General features: G+C 48.7%; 1 protein-coding gene across 2 annotated transcripts in view; it reads right to left on the minus strand.

Annotated features, from left to right (window-relative positions):
• The window catches only part of TNRC6C (trinucleotide repeat containing adaptor 6C), a 169011-nt gene that overhangs the window by 30732 nt on the left and 118048 nt on the right, over nt 1-20231 (minus strand). For both annotated transcript variants that reach the window (XM_054975961.1, XM_054975960.1), the window contains exons 11-15: nt 18895-19044; nt 16742-16888; nt 15975-16094; nt 14237-14320; nt 13751-13982 (exon numbers count right to left, since the gene is read on the minus strand). In XM_054975961.1, coding sequence (XP_054831936.1) covers nt 13751-13982; nt 14237-14320; nt 15975-16094; nt 16742-16888; nt 18895-19044 — 733 coding nt within the window. The remainder of the gene's footprint in view (nt 1-13750; nt 13983-14236; nt 14321-15974; nt 16095-16741; nt 16889-18894; nt 19045-20231) is intronic.

Here is a 20231-nt window from a genome sequence, read left to right on the forward strand (position 1 = left end):
ATGAAGCCGGTCTGGTCTCGATGCTGGCACCCTTGGAGGCTGACGAGCTGCCATCCGGTCGGGGTGAAGCGGGCCCAATGGTCGGGGTGTCTGGCGTAGAGGACTTCGGTGTCGCTGACTTGGAGTCCCAGAGGCACGACTGGATACACGTGGAATGACTCGTGCGCACTGGCCGTTAATAAAAATAATTTAAGCTCCTGGGTGGTCGGTGAGAATGAGGAATTTACGAGAGACCACCAGGATTCAAGCTCCAGTTCTATGGGTGACAATTTGGGCATAATCAATCTTTTAATTTCCAGGGGCAAATGCCCGTCCGTGGCTTGCCGAATTAGCCCCATGGCCACAGCCTGGTTTAATTGTTGGGCTTGCATACATGCCATGGCTATTGACATGTTGCGTTCCAAAGACTGTGTTCCTTTGAGCAGCAGAGAAAAATCTCTTTCAATTTGACTCTCCCAGTTAACTAAAATGGAGCTGATCTCGTGTTGCCCATTCGAAATGGAATTTAGGGACTGCACCACCGGTTTACCTAAGTCGGAGATGCTAGTCGTGACATGGGCAAACTTATTAGCGAGAGTCTCAATATTGACCGAATCCATGATTGCTAAGCCTCCGGCTGCAGGAGCAGTCCAGTCGGCAATGCTTCGTCTGGCACGCGAGAGAGAGGGGGAGGGATCGATCCACAGTTGTAGCCATGCATTCCAACCCTTGCTACCGGCCTCCAGATAGGGAGCGCACTGCGGCAGCCTCTGGGTTACATTTAGTTCAGCTAAGTCTATGCGGATCTCTTTTAAAGACATTTGCGGGCGGACTAGAACTCTCTCTCGAATGTCAGTCTTCAAAACATGGGAGCCCACTATATGCGTGCCGCCTTGGCTTAATTGTTCATTGCTAGCAATCAAAGGGTCAATTTGGATGGTGTGGGTCTCCTGGGTCCGGATCAGCAGGGAGTAATTGCCTGGTTCATGAGTCAAGTTTACAAAGAGCAGCCCAAGCCGGTGAAATTTCTCTACTAGGGGCTTGGTTTGGCATTCGGGCGTCTGTTGAACCAGTATCCAATCGGGTGGGCCGTGTTTGGCTAGGTCTTCCTCCTTTACAATCCAGGTCAGGTTCTCCCAGCGCTCTATAGCAAAGGAGAGAACTGCACCTGAAGGGGGCGTGATAGTGACTGATGCAGACTCAGTGGTAGTAGTGCCTAGTAGGATGGTCATTCTAAAGGGGTCTCCTGCCTTCCATACTGCGGCCGACACTAAAATAACTTCACAGTATGGTCCGAGAGCCTCAGTGACAAATGGCGAGGTTTCGAAGTTGGCAGGGGTGGTATATCTGTCTACCACCGGGACTGCGGTGGGGGCTGGCCTGATGCGGGGGAGGAACATACATGGGATCGGAGCAAGTGGTGACACTGTGTCAGTAGGTGAATAGCACACTAGCTCTTGGGACATGGTTTTAACTCCTACACATAAAATAACAAGCTCTGGGGGTCGGATCCACTGCTCTTCACAACTGCGGAAGTTAGTGCGTTCCGTGGGGGTGGTCATATTGCTCTGCTGTACAACCTTGCAGACCATCATCTCATTCCCTGCTAGTGTATTGATACATCTCCAGTGGGGGTAGGGCATTAATTTGGACGGGCGTCCCTCTATTAGGGTGCCTGCCAGCACGAGCAAACACAGAGTGGCCAGGTGCCTCATCTCCTGGCCTTCCTTTTTCCTTTTTGTGGCGAAAATATCCTGGGGAGACCTGCGGGTATAAGTACAGGTTCCCTGAGTTTCTTGCAGCAAAATGAATGAAGTAAAGCAGGGAAAAAGAAGGGTGTTTTTCTGCCAGCACTCTTACTGATTGGGGCTCGAACGAGAAGTCCCGGAGCACTAAGCGAGCCTTCCAGCTTGTTGCTCTGGGGAACTCCTGTGCGAAGGTTTCTTTCTAAGGCGTGTATATTTCAGAGGGGAAACGTCTTTGCGTCGGGCAAGGGTCGGCTGTGCATTAGGCGGGATTATGCAAACTCGCCCCAGGGGTCCCTGGGTGCCTAGGCTAGGTGGCCTTCAGGTGCCCCTTGCTCGGTGGCGGGCTACTTTTATTTTGCGGGCTGAGAGCTATCTGTCCGGCTCGGCCTGGCCTTGCCGTTTTGAAAAGGAAAAAAACTAAAGAGCGGTCGCCCTTAACTATAAGGGTTGCTGCAGACGGGGGCCCTTGCTTTAATTTCCTAAAAATGGGCTTTCGTCATATGTTTGCAGGACAACCAATTTTTGGGGGGGACTCCCTCGGGAGGCCCCATCTTCTAGTTAAGAGAAAAACGATACACCGGGCAAAAAGGAAAAATACACTGAGCAAAAGAAAAATGCACTGAGCCAAAAGAAAAATACACGGAGCAAGAGGCATACGGGTGTGGGGTACTTTTGGGTTGCCCTCACTTGGAAGGCCTGGCAGGGCTTCATTAAAACTTCAACATGTCTCCCCCCCTTCTTTTCCCTTGTACGGTACGGGCAAGGGAAAAGATTACGTGGGGCAGGCGGCTGCTGGCGGAAAGGGCCGAAGTGGAGCCGAGGGCGCTCGGCGGCGTTTATCGAAAAGCGGCGGAGGCGGCCGAGATCTGCCGGCGCCACTGTGTCTGGGTTATTCGGGGGTCATCTTGGCGCGGGGGATCCTGGCTATGTAAATGAGGCACGCTGCCCCTTGTGCGTGGCGAACGCACCCCAATAACACATTCCAGAGGTAACATATTTACAAACTACTGGCGGGTCTTTTACTTTTGCACTAAAGCGTACTAAGTGGTGGCGCCGTATAGCAACTCACCATGACGAATATGAACATTAGTAAAAGAGGGATGTTGGGCTATTTGGGGATCCTTTTCCAGGGGAGGCACGGCCCTCAAAGCCAAAGCCGACCATCATGCGAAAGCGTGGGTCTGGCAGGTGAGACCCCGAATCTACGTAGATGCGGGATCTTCACCAGCACGGCGGGTGAAATGTTTTCAAATACAGAGATCACCTTTATTGGTGTGTCTCCAATATTGGAAACGCATTCACTTTTGGGCTAAAGCCTCTCCAACCACTTTCACACACAGCAAATCTCTTTTGCCTGTGCAATTTTTTTCCGAACATGCGGCTTACGATCCAATTAAGAATCACTCTCGGTGGTGGTCCTATCTGGCTTTGATTGCCGTGTCTTCTCCTAAGGGTCCCAACTGTGGGGCCCGCCTAATGAGGTCAAAGAATAGAATTGGAAAAACTTTTAACATTTACACCGATATCTACATATTCTACTATTTCTTTTATTCTAAAGCTACAAAGGTCTGGTCTAAGGGGACACACGGTATCTCTGGCCCAGGGTGGAGGGATATCTGGCGAATCACTGGGCAGAGGGGGGCTGGACTGGTGGAGGTTCCCCCAGGGTCGTACACAGGAGGGGCGGTTTGCAGCGGCTTCCCTTTCCATTCTTTTAACTGAGAGGCATGAAAGTATTTTAGCCACGTTCCTCCTGTCCTTCTCTGGATGGCTACCTGATAGACAGCTGGGGAGACTCTTTTTGTGATAGGGACTGGGCCTTGCCACTTGGCTGCTAGTGAGTGCGCCTTTTGCGAAAACTTCCTGTACAGAACGAGCTGTCCTTCTTCCCACTGCCTGGGGTTCCTGACCCATCCCAATTTGCGGTCCATATCCTTCTGAGCTGTGCCCAACTTCTGGGCCACTTGCATGTGGACGGCGTGTATGGATGAGAGCAGGTCCTGGACCCAAGCATCATTAATCACTACAGGCTGCATGTCGGAAGGGAGCTGCGTATCTAGCCAGAAGGCTTCCGGGAGTTGCATTCTTCGCCCTGTCATTACCATATGGGGTGTGAGCCCGTGAACTGCGGTAGTGCCTCTAATGGCCATTAGGATTATGGGGAGTTTTTCATCCCAGTCTCTCCCGGAGGAGCGAACCATCTTGCGGAGAGCCTCCTTGAGGGTCCGGTTGGTTCTTTCTATGGCGCCTGAAGCTTGAGGGTGGCCGGCTATGTGGAACCGTTGCTGGATGCCTAGTGCTTTACAAAGCTCCTGTGTAACTTCTCCGATAAAGTGTGAGCCTAAATCGGAGTCCATGACTCGCACAATGCCCCATCTTGAAAAGACATTGTTGAACAGTAGTTTGGCTGTGGTGGCTGCATTGTTGCGCTTGCACGGAAACGCTTCGACCCATTTGCTAAAGGGGTCTATGACAGTGAGGCAGTAGCGATTGCCACGAGCAGTGGGGGGAAGGGGGCCGATAAAGTCAATCTGTATGCGAGCCCAGGGTCCATCAATTCTCTGATGCTGGAGGGGAGCTCTAGGTCCGGTGGGGTCTGCATTAACCATAGCGCAGGACAGACAGTTGTCTACCCATTGCGCTACTTCGGTGCGCATGCCAGGCCACCAACCAACCTCTTTTACCCTTTCCAGAGTCAGATCCTTGCCTCGGTGTCCCTGCTCGTGGACAAACTGAATTAAGTCAGCCCTAACTTCCAATGGTACTACCCAATGGCGTTCGCCGGCTGCATCTACTGCCCAAACTATGCCTTCCTCTTCTCTGATCATGAGTCTTCCTGTCTGATCCCTTCCTGCGGTTAGGAGGTCAGTTATTTCTGGGTCAGATAGCTGCAGTTGTGCTAGGTCTAGTGTTCCTGCGGTTCCCTGAGCTTGGCTGCGGGCTTGTGCCCGAGTGGTGACAGGGCGGAGGGGACAATCGGTGGCTAGTTCCGGTGGGGGAGCACTTTCAGTGGCGGCTGCCTTGGCTGCAAGGTCTGCCTGGTCATTCCAATAAGCGGTCTCTGAGTTCGTCTTCTGGTGTCCCTTGACATGGGTCACCTGCGTTGGGCCTGAGCGAGACTGGAGGAGTGCTGCTACTTGCTGCCATAGCTGTAGGTGGGCTACGGGTTTCCCATCGCTAGCTCTCCACCCCTGATTCTGCCACACCGGGAGCCAGACCGTGGCGGCTTTGGCCGTCCAATCCGAGTCTGTGTAAATGGCAAGTGGGCTTTCTGGGGGCTCAAACTCAAGCACCGCCAGAAGCGCTTGCACCTCAGCCGCTTGGCTGGAATGGGGACGGGCTGGACCTTTGAGGGTATGGGCGTCGCTCACTCGCACGGCGCCGTAGCCTGTCCGAGGGGAGCCTCCAACGTGAAAGGAGGAGCCGTCACAGAACCAGCATGTGAAGCCGTTCTGTCGGGCTTCCTCTAGCGGGACTCCCCAAGTGACTGGCCAGACAACCTGTGGTGGCGGGTCCATGGGGCACTCGTGCTCGGTCCCGGTTACCAATAGGCCATAGGGGGCTGGTGGCTCAGTGGTTTCCTTTTTGAATTCTACTCCGCGGTTGACCAGGGCCAGGGTCCACTGGGCTATGCGAGCGTTTGAAACTTGTCCGTCCTGTATCTTTCCCGACAGGATATATTTGAGGGGCGTGTGAGTGGTTTGCACTATTGTACGTGAACCTCCTATGATAAATTCCCAATGGGTCAGACTCCAAACCAGAGCAAGGCATGTCTTTTCGCATGGGCTAAACTTAGTTTCTACTGCAGTTAGGTTGCGAGAGGCATAGGCTACTACTCTAGCGGTTCCTGCTTGCTGCTGGGTGAGCGTGGCTCCTATGCTCTTGTCTGATACTGCTAACTGGATAAAGAAGGGCTGGGTAACATCTGGATGGGCTAGGGCCGGGGCTGCGGCTAGACTGCGCTTTAGCTCGGCTAAGGCTGTCTGTTGCTCCGGTCCCCACTCCCAGGGAGTGTTCTTCTTGAGGAGAGCATAAAGGGGGCGAGCTTTGTCTGCAAAGGACTCGATGAAGTCTCGGGAGAAGTTAAAAGTTCCTAGAAGGGCTCTGAGGGAGGGGACATCGGTGGGTGCAGGCAGCTTGGAAATGACCTCCATTCGCTGGGCGTTCGGGGTGCGACCCTCGGGTCCCAGGGTCAGACCCAGGTACTTGACGCTGGTCTGAACCAATTGGGCCTTTTCCCTGCTAGCCTTGAACCCAGTCTCGCGGAGGAGTTCCAGGACTTCCCTGGTGATTTGGTGGGCTAATTCTTCCGTGGGGGCGTGGACTAAAATGTCATCCACGTAGCTCAGTACGTGGGGCCTCGAGGAGGGTTGGAGGCGTTCCCACATCTGAACTACATGAGCATGACAAATGCTGGGGCTGGAGTGGAATCCCTGGGGGGTCCGCTTGAATGCGTATTGCTGGCCGCGGAAAGTGAACGCGAACTTGTACCAGCAAGACTCATGCAACCGGATGGAGTGGAAAGCATTGGCCAGGTCTATGACCGAGTAGAACCGGGACCCAGCGGCAATGGCCGTTAGGATCTCATTATACTTGGCCACAACCGGGGCAACTGGAGGGGTGGTGGCATTCAGGGCACGGAAGTCGACCGTCATTCTCCAGGTCACTCCATCTGCTTTCAGAACTGGCCACAATGGGGCGTTGCAGATGGACTGCATCGGGAGTATGACGTCCCACTCAAGGAGTCCTTCTATAGTCTTGGCTATCCCTGCCTCAGCTTCTGCTGGGTACTTGTACTGTCTTTGGGGAGGGGGGTCCTTTCCTTCAATCAGGACGCAGGCGCCCTTCACTATCCCACACTCGGCCTTGTCTGTCACCCATACTTCGGGAAAGTCCTGAACCCAGGGGTCTCCTGTGATGGGGGCGAGAGGAAGGGGGGCCTTGAGGGCTGCGCATCGATGGACCGCATTAACAAAGTCTGGGCCTCCCGGGATGCGCCACAGGAGCCCGTTCGCTAAGTCAATGGTCAGTCCCTCGGCACGGAAAAATGGCATGCCCAAAAGTCCATCGTCTTCTCCCCGGTTTGCGCACGCCGAAATCCGGGTGGCCAGGTTCCCAACGGAGAGGGGGATATCCTGCCAGACCGGGGATTCCTGCGTGCCGCCCCCAAAACCGGCGAGCTGCATGGTAGTGGGGGTCTGGGTGCCCTTTGTGACTAAGGTGGGCCGGAGTATATTAAGTGAAGCTCCGGTATCTATGAGGAGGGTGGCAGGCTTCTTCTTTTCCCCGGGAGTCCCGATCCCTGCCTTCACTGTCGGTCTCCCCCATGTGTCTGGCTTTAGTTTGGCAACTATGCCCACGGAGGGAGACTGGGACTCGGGGCAACCCTATTCTGATCCTGCACCCTGATCGGTGGAAGCGGCGCTTCCTCTAAAGGGGTTGTTGGGGCTCGGGCGTTCCCGAACCGCAGCTATCGGGGGATTCGAGAAGGGAGGGTCCGGCGGCAAAGGGGGCGCCGACGGAGGTACTGGGGGCTGCTGCTGGTCTTCCCATTCCATGATCGCCTTCATTAGAACGGACGTGGGCTTTCCGTCGAAGAGCTCCATGTTCGCTCCAATGTTTTTGAGGCGCATCCATAGTTCCCAACGGAGGGAGTCCCTGGACTGGGGCGTGCTGCCGCGGTCCCGGTAGCCCTCGTGGTCGCCCTGCGATGCTCCCCAAGCATTAGACTGATCTGGAGGCGGGTAGACCTGATGGTGGTACGGGTGCGATGCTCGCGAGTGAGAAGGGGCTATGGGTGCATCCTGTAGTCGGGGCTCGTGGGGTCCCGGCTGGGAGGAGGAACTGTAACTCGGGGTAGGCGCAAAGGAAACTCCCGGACGGTAGTCCCTCGGTCCTCTTCCCCGGTTAAAGCTACTGCTCCTTCCCCTCAGGATTCCTCCCCTTGCCTCCGGATACGGGCTGCGTCCCTGTGGTCGGTACTGAGAGTGGGGGCCATGATTGGCATAGGTAACTGCACTAATCGGCTCGCTTTCCTTTCTACGCGAGGCCGGGGACTTCACATGGCGGATGGCGCCGGTCTCTCGCAACAGGCCAGCAATGCTCCTGATGCGGGATTCCAGCTCTCCCCATGTAATGCTCCCGGGCTCGACTCCTGCTAGGGCTAGGCGAGTGGTGCTGTTGAGTCCATCTATGACTGCCCTCCTGAATTCTAAGTCGTCGAAGTCCGGCATGTCGCTCAAATCTAAATCTACCTCGTCTGCTAGTTCGGCTAGGAGCTGTTTCCTGGCTAAATATGCCTCTGGATCCTCTCCGGGTTTTTGAGACTCTGCAATATACAGGGCTTTTAAACTCTTGGTGGGCCACAGGAAGGCGCACAACTCTTTCATGGCACCATACTGACTGCGAGTGGCTAGTCTCCGGTTAGAAATATATGCGTTGAGGGAGGTGACTATTTCGGGGCTGGCACAATGGCGAGCCAGCTGAGCTACATCGGAGCCACTGGCGGAGGGCTGGGACATGGTCACGTGTGCAAACCATTGTATAGCTGAGTCTCGATTCAGGGGTCCCATGCGGTCCGCTATGGCTTGGAGCTCATCGGGCCTCCAATTGCGGGTCTCCTTAACTATTCGGTCTGTCTTCCTGCCATCATCGTCTGTGGTGACAATTTCTTTGGTAGCTATCGGATGGAGGGGCTGTGGAGCTTCCTCGGGCTGGGGCGAAGGAGGTGACCAGTGGTCGGTACTACCTTCGGGGAGGGCCAAGAGGGCTGCGGGATGCACGGCGGAAATTACGGCCTGCTGCATTCCCAGGTGCTGTTTTAGGGCCTCTAGCTCCCTCTTACAAGCGGAGTGGTCTGCTGCGGCTATCTTAGCGACTTTCTGCTCTGCCATGAACTGGGCAGCATGGGTTAATTTTGCAATTTTCTCTTGTCCTTCAATTACTGCGTGCTCAGCCATATCGGCACGAGCGGTGGCTACTTCAGCCTTGTGCTGGGCGTCCTGGAGGGCAGCGGCTAGTCCCTGCTTCTCCAGCATGAAGTTAACGCGTTCTGAACGCCACTCGGCTGCTTTTTCCTCATGTTCCTTCTTTTCTCTCCTTAGCTTTTCTATCTCCTGTTCCTGTTCTTCCTGAGCTATCTGTAGCTTATTAATTAGGGACACGCTGTCCTGTAGGGCGGTGAAAAGTGCCCAAGCTCCATACCTATCCTTCTTACTTGACCTGGGTTTCTCCTTCTCGCAAAAATCCTGGAAGGCGCTTCTAACTATTTGGAGCGGGTCAGGTCCCTTGAAGGAACCGGCTTCCCAGGGGCAATCTCCCTTCTTAACTAGCCACTTCTCCAGGCGGGGCACGGTGGGGGCTGCCCGGTACATTTTACTTTTTAGTTTAAGGCTGATCTCGGGGGAGGTTAAAGAGTGGACCAGCGACACCCGGGGTGGGGCGATTAAAGCTGCTCAAGGGTTTTAACAACTTCTTCCTCTCTATGTTCCTTTTGGGAGGTTTATCCTTCCCTCAGGTCCTCAAGGGTTTTTACCAGGGGGTTTTAAGGTCCTACTTTTAGGTTCACAAGGGTATTTTTAAGGGTCCTACACTCTGTTCTTCTCCACCGGGGGAGAAGGAAAAATTCCTATTCCCGTTTTAAGCTTGCCTACAAGCCACGGGACCAGGAAAAGTTTACTGGCTCAGAAGGTGCTCTCAAGCTCTCTAAGCCCAGGAACCAAAAACGCTCAGTGCTCCCAAGCCTCTGCTCAGAAGCCAAAGCTCAGGGGTCTCCCAAGCCTCTACTCGGAAAACCAAAGCTCAGGGGTCTCCCAAGCCTATGCTTAGGCAACCAGAAATGCTTCCAAGCCTCTGCTCAGAAGCTGCAAATGCTCTCAAGCTCTCTGCCCAAGAACTGTACTCAAAAGTGTCCCCAGGCCTCGTGCTCAGAGACAAACGGTTAAACTGTCTCCAAGCCAAGACCAAAAGACTAAATGCGCTCAAGGACTGCCTCTGCAAGTCCCCAAGCAAAATTGCTCAGGAGTAAAGCTTACTGTACTCCCAAGCAGAAAGCGCTCAAGAGTTCTAACAACTCCCAAGCAAAAGTGTGCCCAAGAGTCCCACTGACTCCCAAGCGAGGTGCGCCCACGAGTCTGACTTAAAACTCGCAAGCGGAAAGGCGCCCAAGAGTCTAACTTAAAACTCTTAAGCACGGTGCGGCCAGCTGCCGCGGGGCTTCAGGAACCTGGCTTTAGATTCCCAAAGCTAACTGACTAAACGGACTAACAATCCCTTCACGTTTCCTCCGGAGCGGGGATTGAAGCCTAAGTGCTGGCAGGAGCGGGGTCTGGACGGACTTAGGAGAGACGGGGGAGGGCGGAAAAGAATTTTATATGTGCTGCTTCAGGATATATATCTATAGAGCCTACTTCTGGGATCCCACCCACATAGACGCGTTTAGGCGGCCCGGAAGGTGGCCAGGAACTTCACCAGTTCAGAGGTCCTCACCCACAGTACACCGGTTATAACGGCTGGAGGGCCTCGCGGTGCACCACAAAAGGCAAGTAGTCCAAAGCTGGCTGAAGGAGGAAATGGGGGAAAAGCCAACCCACAAGATAGAAATGCTCGCTAGAGCCACACACGTTCACACTTTTAATTCCCTGAGCTAGAATTGCGCTCTTTACACTGAGGTCTGGAAAATTTTCCTCTAAGTCAGTTCGCTGAAGACACGCGTGTCGACTCACGTGTATTCACACGAACTGGGTTATGCCCGCATTCTCCACCAGTAAACTGTTACCAGAACTGCTCTTTATTATAATGGGGAATTAGCTATAGCAGTCTGTAACTATTAATATTAAGCGAGGATCATAACCTATGTTTACGGAGGTCCCGATCCCAGACACTCTAGTGAAAAAGAGGCAGACAAGGAGTAAGGTTCAAACACGTGTATTGAGTGTAGCGTAAGCCTAGCTTGCACAATCATACAGAGAACATACAAGGTCTAAGAAATACAGAGTAGGAAATACAGAGACGTTCGCATTAGCTGGTTCCCAACGATGATAGGGGGAATACTCACTTATCCTGGAGCGAAGCAGAGACGCAGCAGCGAGGGTGGCCCAATGCCAGCACTGGAACCACAAACGGACAGCAAGGAAGTCTGGATAGGAATGGCCGAGGCACCGAGTGGTCTGAGAGACCAGCTTAAATACCCCAAAACGTACCCTGGGGCTGGTGCTGTACTTGGTGGTTCTCACAGATTAAAACAAAGGGTCTAATGGGCTGCTGAATGGCGTGGATGGGCCACTTTGGTAATCAGATTGTGATAAGTGACACCTCAGGAAGAGGGGACAAAAGAGGGAGGGGGAAATCCAAGTGGGCTGAAAGGATGTTCCAGCGGACAGGGCTTGTCCTGATGTCATCAGCTTCTGGAATGCGGAGGTTTCTTTGAGATGCATTCTCTAAGTGCTTGGGATGGTCAGCACTTAGCTCTTCTCCGGGGCGGCTCCCAAGATATGCAGAGCGGGGCGAGGGGCTCTCGCTGCGGACGTGGTGTGCCCGCTTCGCCGAAATGGCTTCTCAAAGCAGTCTTCTTCCCAGGGTCTTCTGGCTGCCTGAGAACATGGATGCCGGCTGGGCATAGCTAAGGCTGGATAGCAGGCTGCCCGGTAGCGAGGGCAAGCTCGGCGACCGGCCCGCGGGAGGCTCCAGGCGGGAACTGACCAGGGAGCGCCTAGCCAGGCTCGCTGGAGGTTTCCCCGGCAGGCGCCCGGCTGCTAGCAGCGGCTTGGGCCCATATGAGGCAGGCTTCCATGGAGGCAGCGGGAACAACACTTTAAAACATAGTCCAAAGCAGGGAACAGGCACGGTCCGTGGCAGATGGCAAAGCAGGCACGGGGAACACAGTCCAAACACACACTGGGAATTCCAGGTACAGGCCAGGGCAGGGCTTGCCCAGGAAGAGAGTCCTTTGTGCAGTTATCCAAACATGGAGTCAGTAAACTACACAGTCTATTGCAGCAGGGTAATTGACACGCAGGCAGGAAGCTGACACGTGTATCAGAATACACACACGTGCACAGCAGTCTTTGGGTGTAGCAGTAAAACAGCAACGCAGGAAACTTTAGCACAGTTCATAGCAGGCTTCAAAGCAGGGGAGGGGGCCTACTTGGCAACAGTGGATCTGAGCCATGCATGTCTGTACAATACAACTGCAAAGGCCATTGCATTGCTCTGGAAGAGCAGTTCCCAACATGTCTGGCTGTATTAATCTCTTGTTTGGAGAGCCTTAGAGCTTCTCCTTGCAGAATTTTTGCAAGCCTTATCAGCAGGGATTAGGCTTAAATATGGGCTTATCTTTTCCCATAAGAAAAGCTGACAGCAGACCACGATGGCCTCATAATTACCAATTTTGCCACTTCGCAGTTTGCTATTATTGGCATGCTTCGCCTTGAGCTTAGCCTTTTTTGCAGGCAGCTCTGACTGGCACTGAGGTGTAATTGTTGAAGCAGTGACTGGAACCGACTGGTCCTTCTCAGAGGTAATAGGTGCTGAGCATGCTGTAGGAATTGAGGAGGGCCATTCCGGGTGCTACGGTCCTTCATGTGTGGCATTTTTCTTGGAGTCAGTAGCGTTATTCAGGGCTGACTCCGAAAGAACTACTTTCAATGGTGTGCCTTGGCCGCAAACTGTTTTATAGACCTCACATTGCAAGGTGTCATGGTCCTCACCCAGACATAGCAGGCATTTGTCGTGCCCATCTGATTGGGCAATCTTGATACCGCAGTGTGTAAACTTCTTGAAGAAAGCTTTGGAAGCCAAGGAGCCAAAGGCCCTAACTCTCATCGAAGGTAGGAACCAAGGAGCGAAGTGAAGAAACGTCCTTCAGTAATGGTTAACAGAGAACTGAGGGAGGGAGCTACTTGCCCTGCCTTTTATAGCCGCGCCTAGGTGGAAAGTGTGCAAAAAGGCTAAGCAAGCGCTTGTGCCTTTAGGAGCTTTGGAATGTCCGTGGCTGGCCTGTGCATGCGCTGTTCCCATGTGTTCCCACGCACAGAAGATATGACGATGGACCTAGTGTTCATAACCACACACTGCAGAAATTAATTACACATTTTGTGAAGAAATTATTTCCTTTAAAAAGTTTTAAACCTACAGTTAATAAGTGGCAATGGAGGACACGGGCTCTACTATTTGAAAAAGAGAGAAACTACAGGAGATATGTAATCTGCAGTATGGTTAAGAAGCACAGATGCAGGTGCCATAAATGCTCTGTAAGTCTCCAGATTCATTCAGCTCATTCTCTTCATATTCAACCACATCCCACTGATGTCATTTGCAATAATGCCCCCTCTCCCAGCTGTCTTGACTTCTCTCCCCTTCACTCTTTACTTCTCTGTTTCCTCCCATTTTGCCCTAGCCTTTGCTTTTCCATTCATCTTTCATTCTACTCCCTTCCACTCTGTCCCTCTTACTAGTTGCCACTTTCCTGTCCCAGTCCTCCTCCTCCCTTCCCTTCTCCTGCAGTCCCTCAATCCTTCCCTCTCTGATTCCTGACTCCTGCCCCCCCCCCCACTCCAAACAGGAAGAAACAAATCATTTTAGAAGCCTGTAGTCTTGCAAGATCTCTGTAATGCATAATTTAACCCTCCACACTATTAAATTTAAATTTCTTAATGCAAACTTGGGGTTTCCCTCAATTTGCAAAGACATCTTCTATAGCTTCTATTAGACAAAAATGAATGCACTGAGATCCTCTCAACAGGTGTACGTATATTACCATCGTGTTTTTGCAATCCTTTAAAACAGGTGAGAAACTGTCTTTAACGGCTGCCAAGTCTGGGCAATGCTTACTGAATTTAGTTTAGTGACATCAGCTGCCGCAACGATGAAATACAGTATAAATACTGTATAAATATGAAATACAGTATAAACAGAAACCAACCAAGATATAGAAGCAATAATAATTGCTAGGATTCTAGTCAAGCGGTACAATTGTTCAAGCATAATTATCTGCATCTTTTTTGACTAAAATAAACTGTACATACCAAGGGGGTAAGGAGCAAAGGTGTTCGGTGAAGACTGTTGCTCTTTGGTCTGCAGGTCAGATAGGCCAGGAGCCTGGGGATGGGGTGAAAAGTTATCCATGGCTGACTTGCCTGCAGAGGGGTGCAAAGATAGATGTGGAGGGGGTGGCTGCTGCTTCATAAGCAGGGCCTGGGCCAGCTGTCGCTGGTGCTGCTGGATCTGCTGCTGCATGTTATTGATTGTACGTGCAACCTGGCAACAAGCAAAAATAAAAATAAATCAACAAGTAAGAGACAGAGCAGAGACTCACAGCTCTTGCTGTCGTACTCCAGACGGCAAATAATAATCTCAGTGGGTTAAGAGTTATGTGCTTACTGCTCATGTTACAGAGGTGAAGCTAAAGTCTGTCACTCCTATTTATGACTATAAATCTCATAATTTACTTAATGAAACTAACTTGCTTCAGAGTTTGTGCATTTGGAGTCGAGTCAAGAGATTAAACCTACTTGCTGCTCCTGTTGTCTAATGGGTCCGGAAACATTACGCTGAGCCTGTAACATCTGCTGCTGGATTTGTAAACGTTGGTACGCCTGCAGGTGGGAAATAAGGGGTCAAAAATCACAAACTGAAGATGGCCAAAGCTCTTGCAATAATCAAATACTTCTTTTTTTGACATTAGTAACTACTCTAAAGACTTCCTACTTATATTACCAGTTACATAGATTTCATAAAGCAACCCAGCAAAACAAGTCCTCCTTTACAACATCTAAACAGCTTGCATTTACACTAACTAAACACCATTAAATGTAGCTATCAAGAACAGGCTCAGATACAGAGGCAAGTTCAACAACAGGTTGCAACAAGTATTTTACTGGTTAAAGCTAAGAATGAATTTTCTAAAAATGTGTTGAGGAAAAGCATAACAAAGGCACCAGCTTTAATTTAATCTTCTATAAACACTGCTATTCAAGAAATGAACACCGAGGTGCAACCTCCATTCAGTTACAACATGATAGTTTCCTTTTTATTTCTGTGAACACTGATAAAGGAGAAAATGTAAAGAGCCTGGAACATTTAGAATCGAACCACGCAAAGACATAATATTAAACCATGTTTAGTGTAAATCTTAATTTACTGCCCCAACCATAGTAAGGATCTTACACATATAAGGATACTGTTATTTAAACTGCCAAGCTAATCCCCAGAGGGTCTGTTTAAGGAGCCATCTGCATGTCTTGCTGGTCACCTGCCTGAAACTGTCTAACTTAAACTTGGCATGCAAACCAAGTTCAGACCAGGCATCACATCCTTGTTTATGGCTAATCCTTAACTAGGCTTTAAATATTCTGACAGAACTTTTAACCTAGTTAAGAGAAATATAGGGTTAAGCATTTTGTCTCCATAGGACCCTACTTTGAAATTATTACAGGTCGAAGATACAGAAGTCAGTCCCTTGAGCATTTCACCAAAACCGCAGTCCTGAGCACAGCAGCTCTCTTAACATTGTGAGCAATGAGTTTGAGATAGACAGTTTCTGTCCTGTATCAGATCAAAAAAGATCTCAAATAGCAGTAAAATAGGGGCTTACTGAGATGCCTACTATGAGAATGATTAGCTGCATGGATAAATGGAAGTTACTCTCATTTTCTACTGGTGAGAAATCATATATAAAGCTGGTTTTACTAATGACACTATTAATAAAACTAATACACAATAGGAATAGCTCTAGATACAGAAAACAAATATATGACAGGATTCTGACAAAGCACCATCTGTACTAGGGGATGCGATTGATGTTGCGTTTTGAGGTTACATTTATTTTGTGCTCGTCTTGCTCCTTCCTCTTGCCATGCATGCAGTCAAACTAAAGGTTTCCTGGATGAACTGAAGTTTATTTCCTCACCCTCCCACACACTAAGCTTAGAGTCCCAGGTGATGGCGGTGGGAAAACAAAGTCCAGTTTGCCCAGGCATGTAGCACAACAAATTAAAGCTTGATTCAAGGACTTCCCAAACTCTGAAGCCTCCAGCTGTACTCTGAACATGAGGAAAGAGAGAACAGAAGCACGTAAGGATGACAACAAGCTGTTTTTGAACTAATCCGGGACAAACCTCTGCCATGACACCTGAATATGGTTATTGTTAGAACTCTTATTTTTGTTTCTGAAGCAAAGACAACAACTGTTATGGCTCTAAAGGCCTTCATGTTCGCTTCTTAACTTTCTCAGTGTGCATTTTCACTTACCAGCTGCAGCTGATAGAGCTGGTTCAACATCGTCATATGCTGAGGATTAATTGGCGAGGTTAATAGTGCAGGATTGAGACCAATGTTTTTTGCTGCAAACTGCAAAAGCTGTGCTTGAACCTGCAGAAAGGAACATGCGAACTTTCAGTTCTACAGCTGTCATTATTTACACTTTTGTGCCCTCAGTTCAAGCAAAGTTGATATAAGAGCTTGTGGATTGCATGCACTGTTTTAAACAGAAAGTGAATGAAAAAGCTGAATGTTACATAGATGCAAGAAACCTAAAACACATTTCTAGAACTGATTATAACTTAGAGCTTTCTACCAATAGACAGAAATACAGAAAACACTATTTTTTTTAAATCATACATATAGGCATGGAAGTTTAAAATCTTAGTGATATTCAGCTACACATTGTACCTTCCAAAGAGATATATTCCAGAAGCAGATACATATTTTTCTAGTTGGCATGATCAACTATCACGGTGTTGTTAACTTTTTAAACAGAGGAGCTTTTCTCTCTTTTAAAAAGTGTTATACTCAATACCCGTTAGCTGTTGCAAAGAAACTGGTATCACTAGTAGTGCAAAAACTCTTGAAACACTTGAGTTTTCCTAGGAGCCGGAAAAGAGGAGACACTGGCTTCCCAGCCACCTCAGTAACCCAACTGCAGGCCACCAGGCCTAACTGTTCTTAGGTGCAACTGGCTGGGGCACTTGGACTTCTGTACTCCTACTTATTACTAATTCAACAGAGCTCAATCTAACCTGAGGGGAGAGAAACTGAGGCACTTGAGCACGAAGACTAGGCTGGGATGAGTTAAGAGGTTGCACTGGCGGTTGCTGCGGCTGTTGCATGGTCCTGGCTTGTGCTGCTCCGCTATTGCCAAACATACCCAGATTGCCACTCGGTATCTGTGGGATGGCAAAGTTAGAGCAAACAGTTTGACAATCACTGTGGCTGCATTGTTCTCTCGTCCCCCAGCTCAAGACATCAACAAATAAAGGATCTCTCATGCAGGGTAGCAAGCGCCTCTGTTGACACTGCAGTAAAGGTTTAGTTTAAAATATGGCAAACTGAAACAGCAGTAGCTGCAAATTCATGTGTACACACCAGTTCTGTACAAATATATGAATGAATCCAAAAGATTAAATATCTAGATCACACATACAATCAGCCAAGTGGGCAACTGCTTTTAATGCCACTGTGGAGGCCACAATTTGGTAAATTGTATGGTGGTTCTCCAAATAAGTTGCTTTCAAACTTGACATTACAAATTCCCCTTTAAAAAGGTTAGCAATAACAATGTTGAAATTACTGTGATGAGGAACTGCTTTCCAAATAACTGTAAACCTACTGACTGCACAGCAAGTGGCCATTCTTACAGGTTGCAGCACATTCAAGTGAGTCTAAATCTTCCTCTCAAAATGAGACAATCTGCAGGCATATGATTTTGCTGCCAAAATGGGTATTTAAGATCTGTAGCTCCTCCTTCCTCTCCACATGTATAACTCGAAAACTGCAGACTTTTTTTGCTTTAACCCCAAGTCAGAGGATACCTGATGCAGCTATGGACTAGGCCCAAGAGTCTGCTATGTAAACCTGGTATTTGGAGTCTTTATTTTAGAAGTTAGCAATGACTTGGATCTTGATTACCCCGATTTACTTGGAGACTAACATTTTGGCACATAATATTCACAGGTCTGGCATTATGCTCCAGCCACTGGGACATGTGAAATAGTCTATATTTCTATAATACTGGGAACTGTCTGTCACTCAGAGTTTGCACGAGAACCAAATGTGGTACTTGGACAATGAAAAAATTGAGAACAGGCTTAGTGCTATCTATGAACTAGACACTAGGGTCAAAACAGCTTGCAGGGAGGAGTGATATGAAGGCCCTTAAACCAGATATGAAACCAGAGAGCCAGTTTGGTGTAGTGGTTAACAGTGTGGGACTCTAATCTGGAGAACCAGGTTTGATTCCCCACTCCTCCACTTGTAGCCGGCTGGGTGACCTTGGGTCAGTAACAGCTTCTAGGAGCTTTCTCAGCCCCACACATCTCACAGGGTATTTTGTTGTGGGGATAATAACAACATACTTTGTAAAGTGCTCTGAGTGGGTGTTAAGTCATCCTGAAGGGCGGTATATATATCAAATGTTGTTGTTATTACTTAACCCAGAGCTTCTCAACTTTCTCAAGTAAAATTACTTTTCAACTTACTGTATTTTTCAGGATCTACATGCAAAGTAACTCTATGCTACTTTCCAACATAAAATGCAGAAAACTCTTTATCAGTTAACAATGAACACATTAACATTTTATTTATCAGGTTTAATATTTATAAAGTATTATTGAGTAATTTTTTGGATTTCATGACCATTTTGCAAATTATGCCAAAGCAAACCCAAATTTGCCGTCAAGCCTCCTAGAGTTTCACATCCCAACTCACTGTGTTCTTGTCCCTCTCTCCTGGCTTCATGACCTTCCTGAGAGAGAGCTGAAATCCCTTTCTGGGTCCTCACCCATAGCTTGAGAAGCACTGCTTTAAATTATCACCAGCTGAACAGAGCAAGGTACAAACTCTGAGAGACAACAGCAGTGTATGGATAAGAAGGAGGGCCAGTTATCAGAAATGCCATGGTTTAATGGCAAGGGAGAAAAAGAACATGCAATGAGGGCTCTGGAAGAATCTTGAGGAAGAAGCAGCAGAGGCAACTTCTACAGCTAAAGAACTTGGGTCTCCTTGGCATACAATGCTAACTCTCCTTTAAAAAGGCTTAGGCAACAAGCTGATTTTGGAATCTGTAATAGTCTATCTACATATAATTTAAATGAAAAATAAGTACACAAACATTTCCTTATCTGGCAAGTTCAAGAATGCCGATGTTCAAGCGTTGTCACTCAAAGCACCTTACCTGTCTAGAAGAATTCAAGTTTTGCATGCCTAGCCCTGAGGCAATCCCACCCAGGGTCTGATTAGGGAGTGCACTGTTTGAAAGGGGGAGCTTCAGGCTTGGTGAAGGCAAAAATGGTGAAGTAGTGGGCTCTTCCACTAGGCCGCCATCCTGATTGAAAAAAGAAAGGGTGAGCTGCGTGCAGTGTCCAGATGCAGACAGTGCACAAAACAGTGTCCCATGGAAATATAAGTGGAACGTGGATGAATAAAAGATCAAAATATTGTTTAAAAAGGCATGAGAAATACATAATGAAAAGTATGAAGTGGAAGAAAGAAGAAAAAGAGAAACAGAATTAAGATACTGTTTGCCTTTGCTTTTTTCTTTGCATTTTTAAACGTGCAACTAAATGACCATTCTCAAATATCGAAAACAGCAAGACCCAGGGGCGGGACTTACATTCTTTTAATTTTTTTTTTAATAAGGAAGCTATCTGGTAATTATTGCTTGATTGAAATGGAACAAGCAACCCCACTAGACAAACTGCCGTCTGGATATTATTTCCACGCTCACTTGGCTTCCTCTTTTTTCTATCAAATTACAAAATGAAAAACCAAAAGAACATCTAATGTTTCTGAAAACCATAGGCCTGCCTGTGTTTTGGGAACAAAGCATGACACAACTAGGCACAAACTTACAAAGTCTGGAAGGTTAGAAATTGCAAGAAACCCCATGATCTTCTCTGGCAAAATGCATTATAAGCGATCCCTATTTCACGACAGGCATTATTCTAAATTATAAATCAGCTGTTTAGAAAATGCATTACTCTTCTGCACCCTCTACTGTCATGCCAGATGTGAAACTTTTGAAAAATAATCTTATACGCTAAATTGGCAATTTAATGCACATGCAGAATAATCTATTTTAAATATTACTACTCTGATAACGCCAAGGAAAGCTAACACTGCAATAAATTTGTTAGTCTTTTAGGGGCCACAAGAGACTTATTTGTTTTGCTGCAACAGACTAACATGGCTACCCAACTGAAATTTACTGAGGAAAAGTGAGGAAAGGGGATTGCTATGTGGGCTGACACACATGCTGCTGGGTACTTCAGGCAACACGTCTTGATTTAAGACAAATGGGAATTCAAGAGAATTCTGTATATGTAACTATGGCTCCAAGCGTAAGTCCTCCCATATGCATCTAAGTCTATATAAGTATGGCTTATGAATGTAAGCGGGCTTAAGGTTGATGCCTGATTCTGTACAGCACGGTTCCCAAGCTCTGACATAGCAAGGCTCTTTATCATTCCAAGTTAGAGATTGCTCCAATAATATGAAGCAACGTTTCCTATT

Source organism: Eublepharis macularius, chromosome 4 (assembly GCF_028583425.1).
Source record: "Eublepharis macularius isolate TG4126 chromosome 4, MPM_Emac_v1.0, whole genome shotgun sequence".
Classification (NCBI taxonomy): Eukaryota; Metazoa; Chordata; class Lepidosauria; order Squamata; family Eublepharidae; genus Eublepharis; species Eublepharis macularius.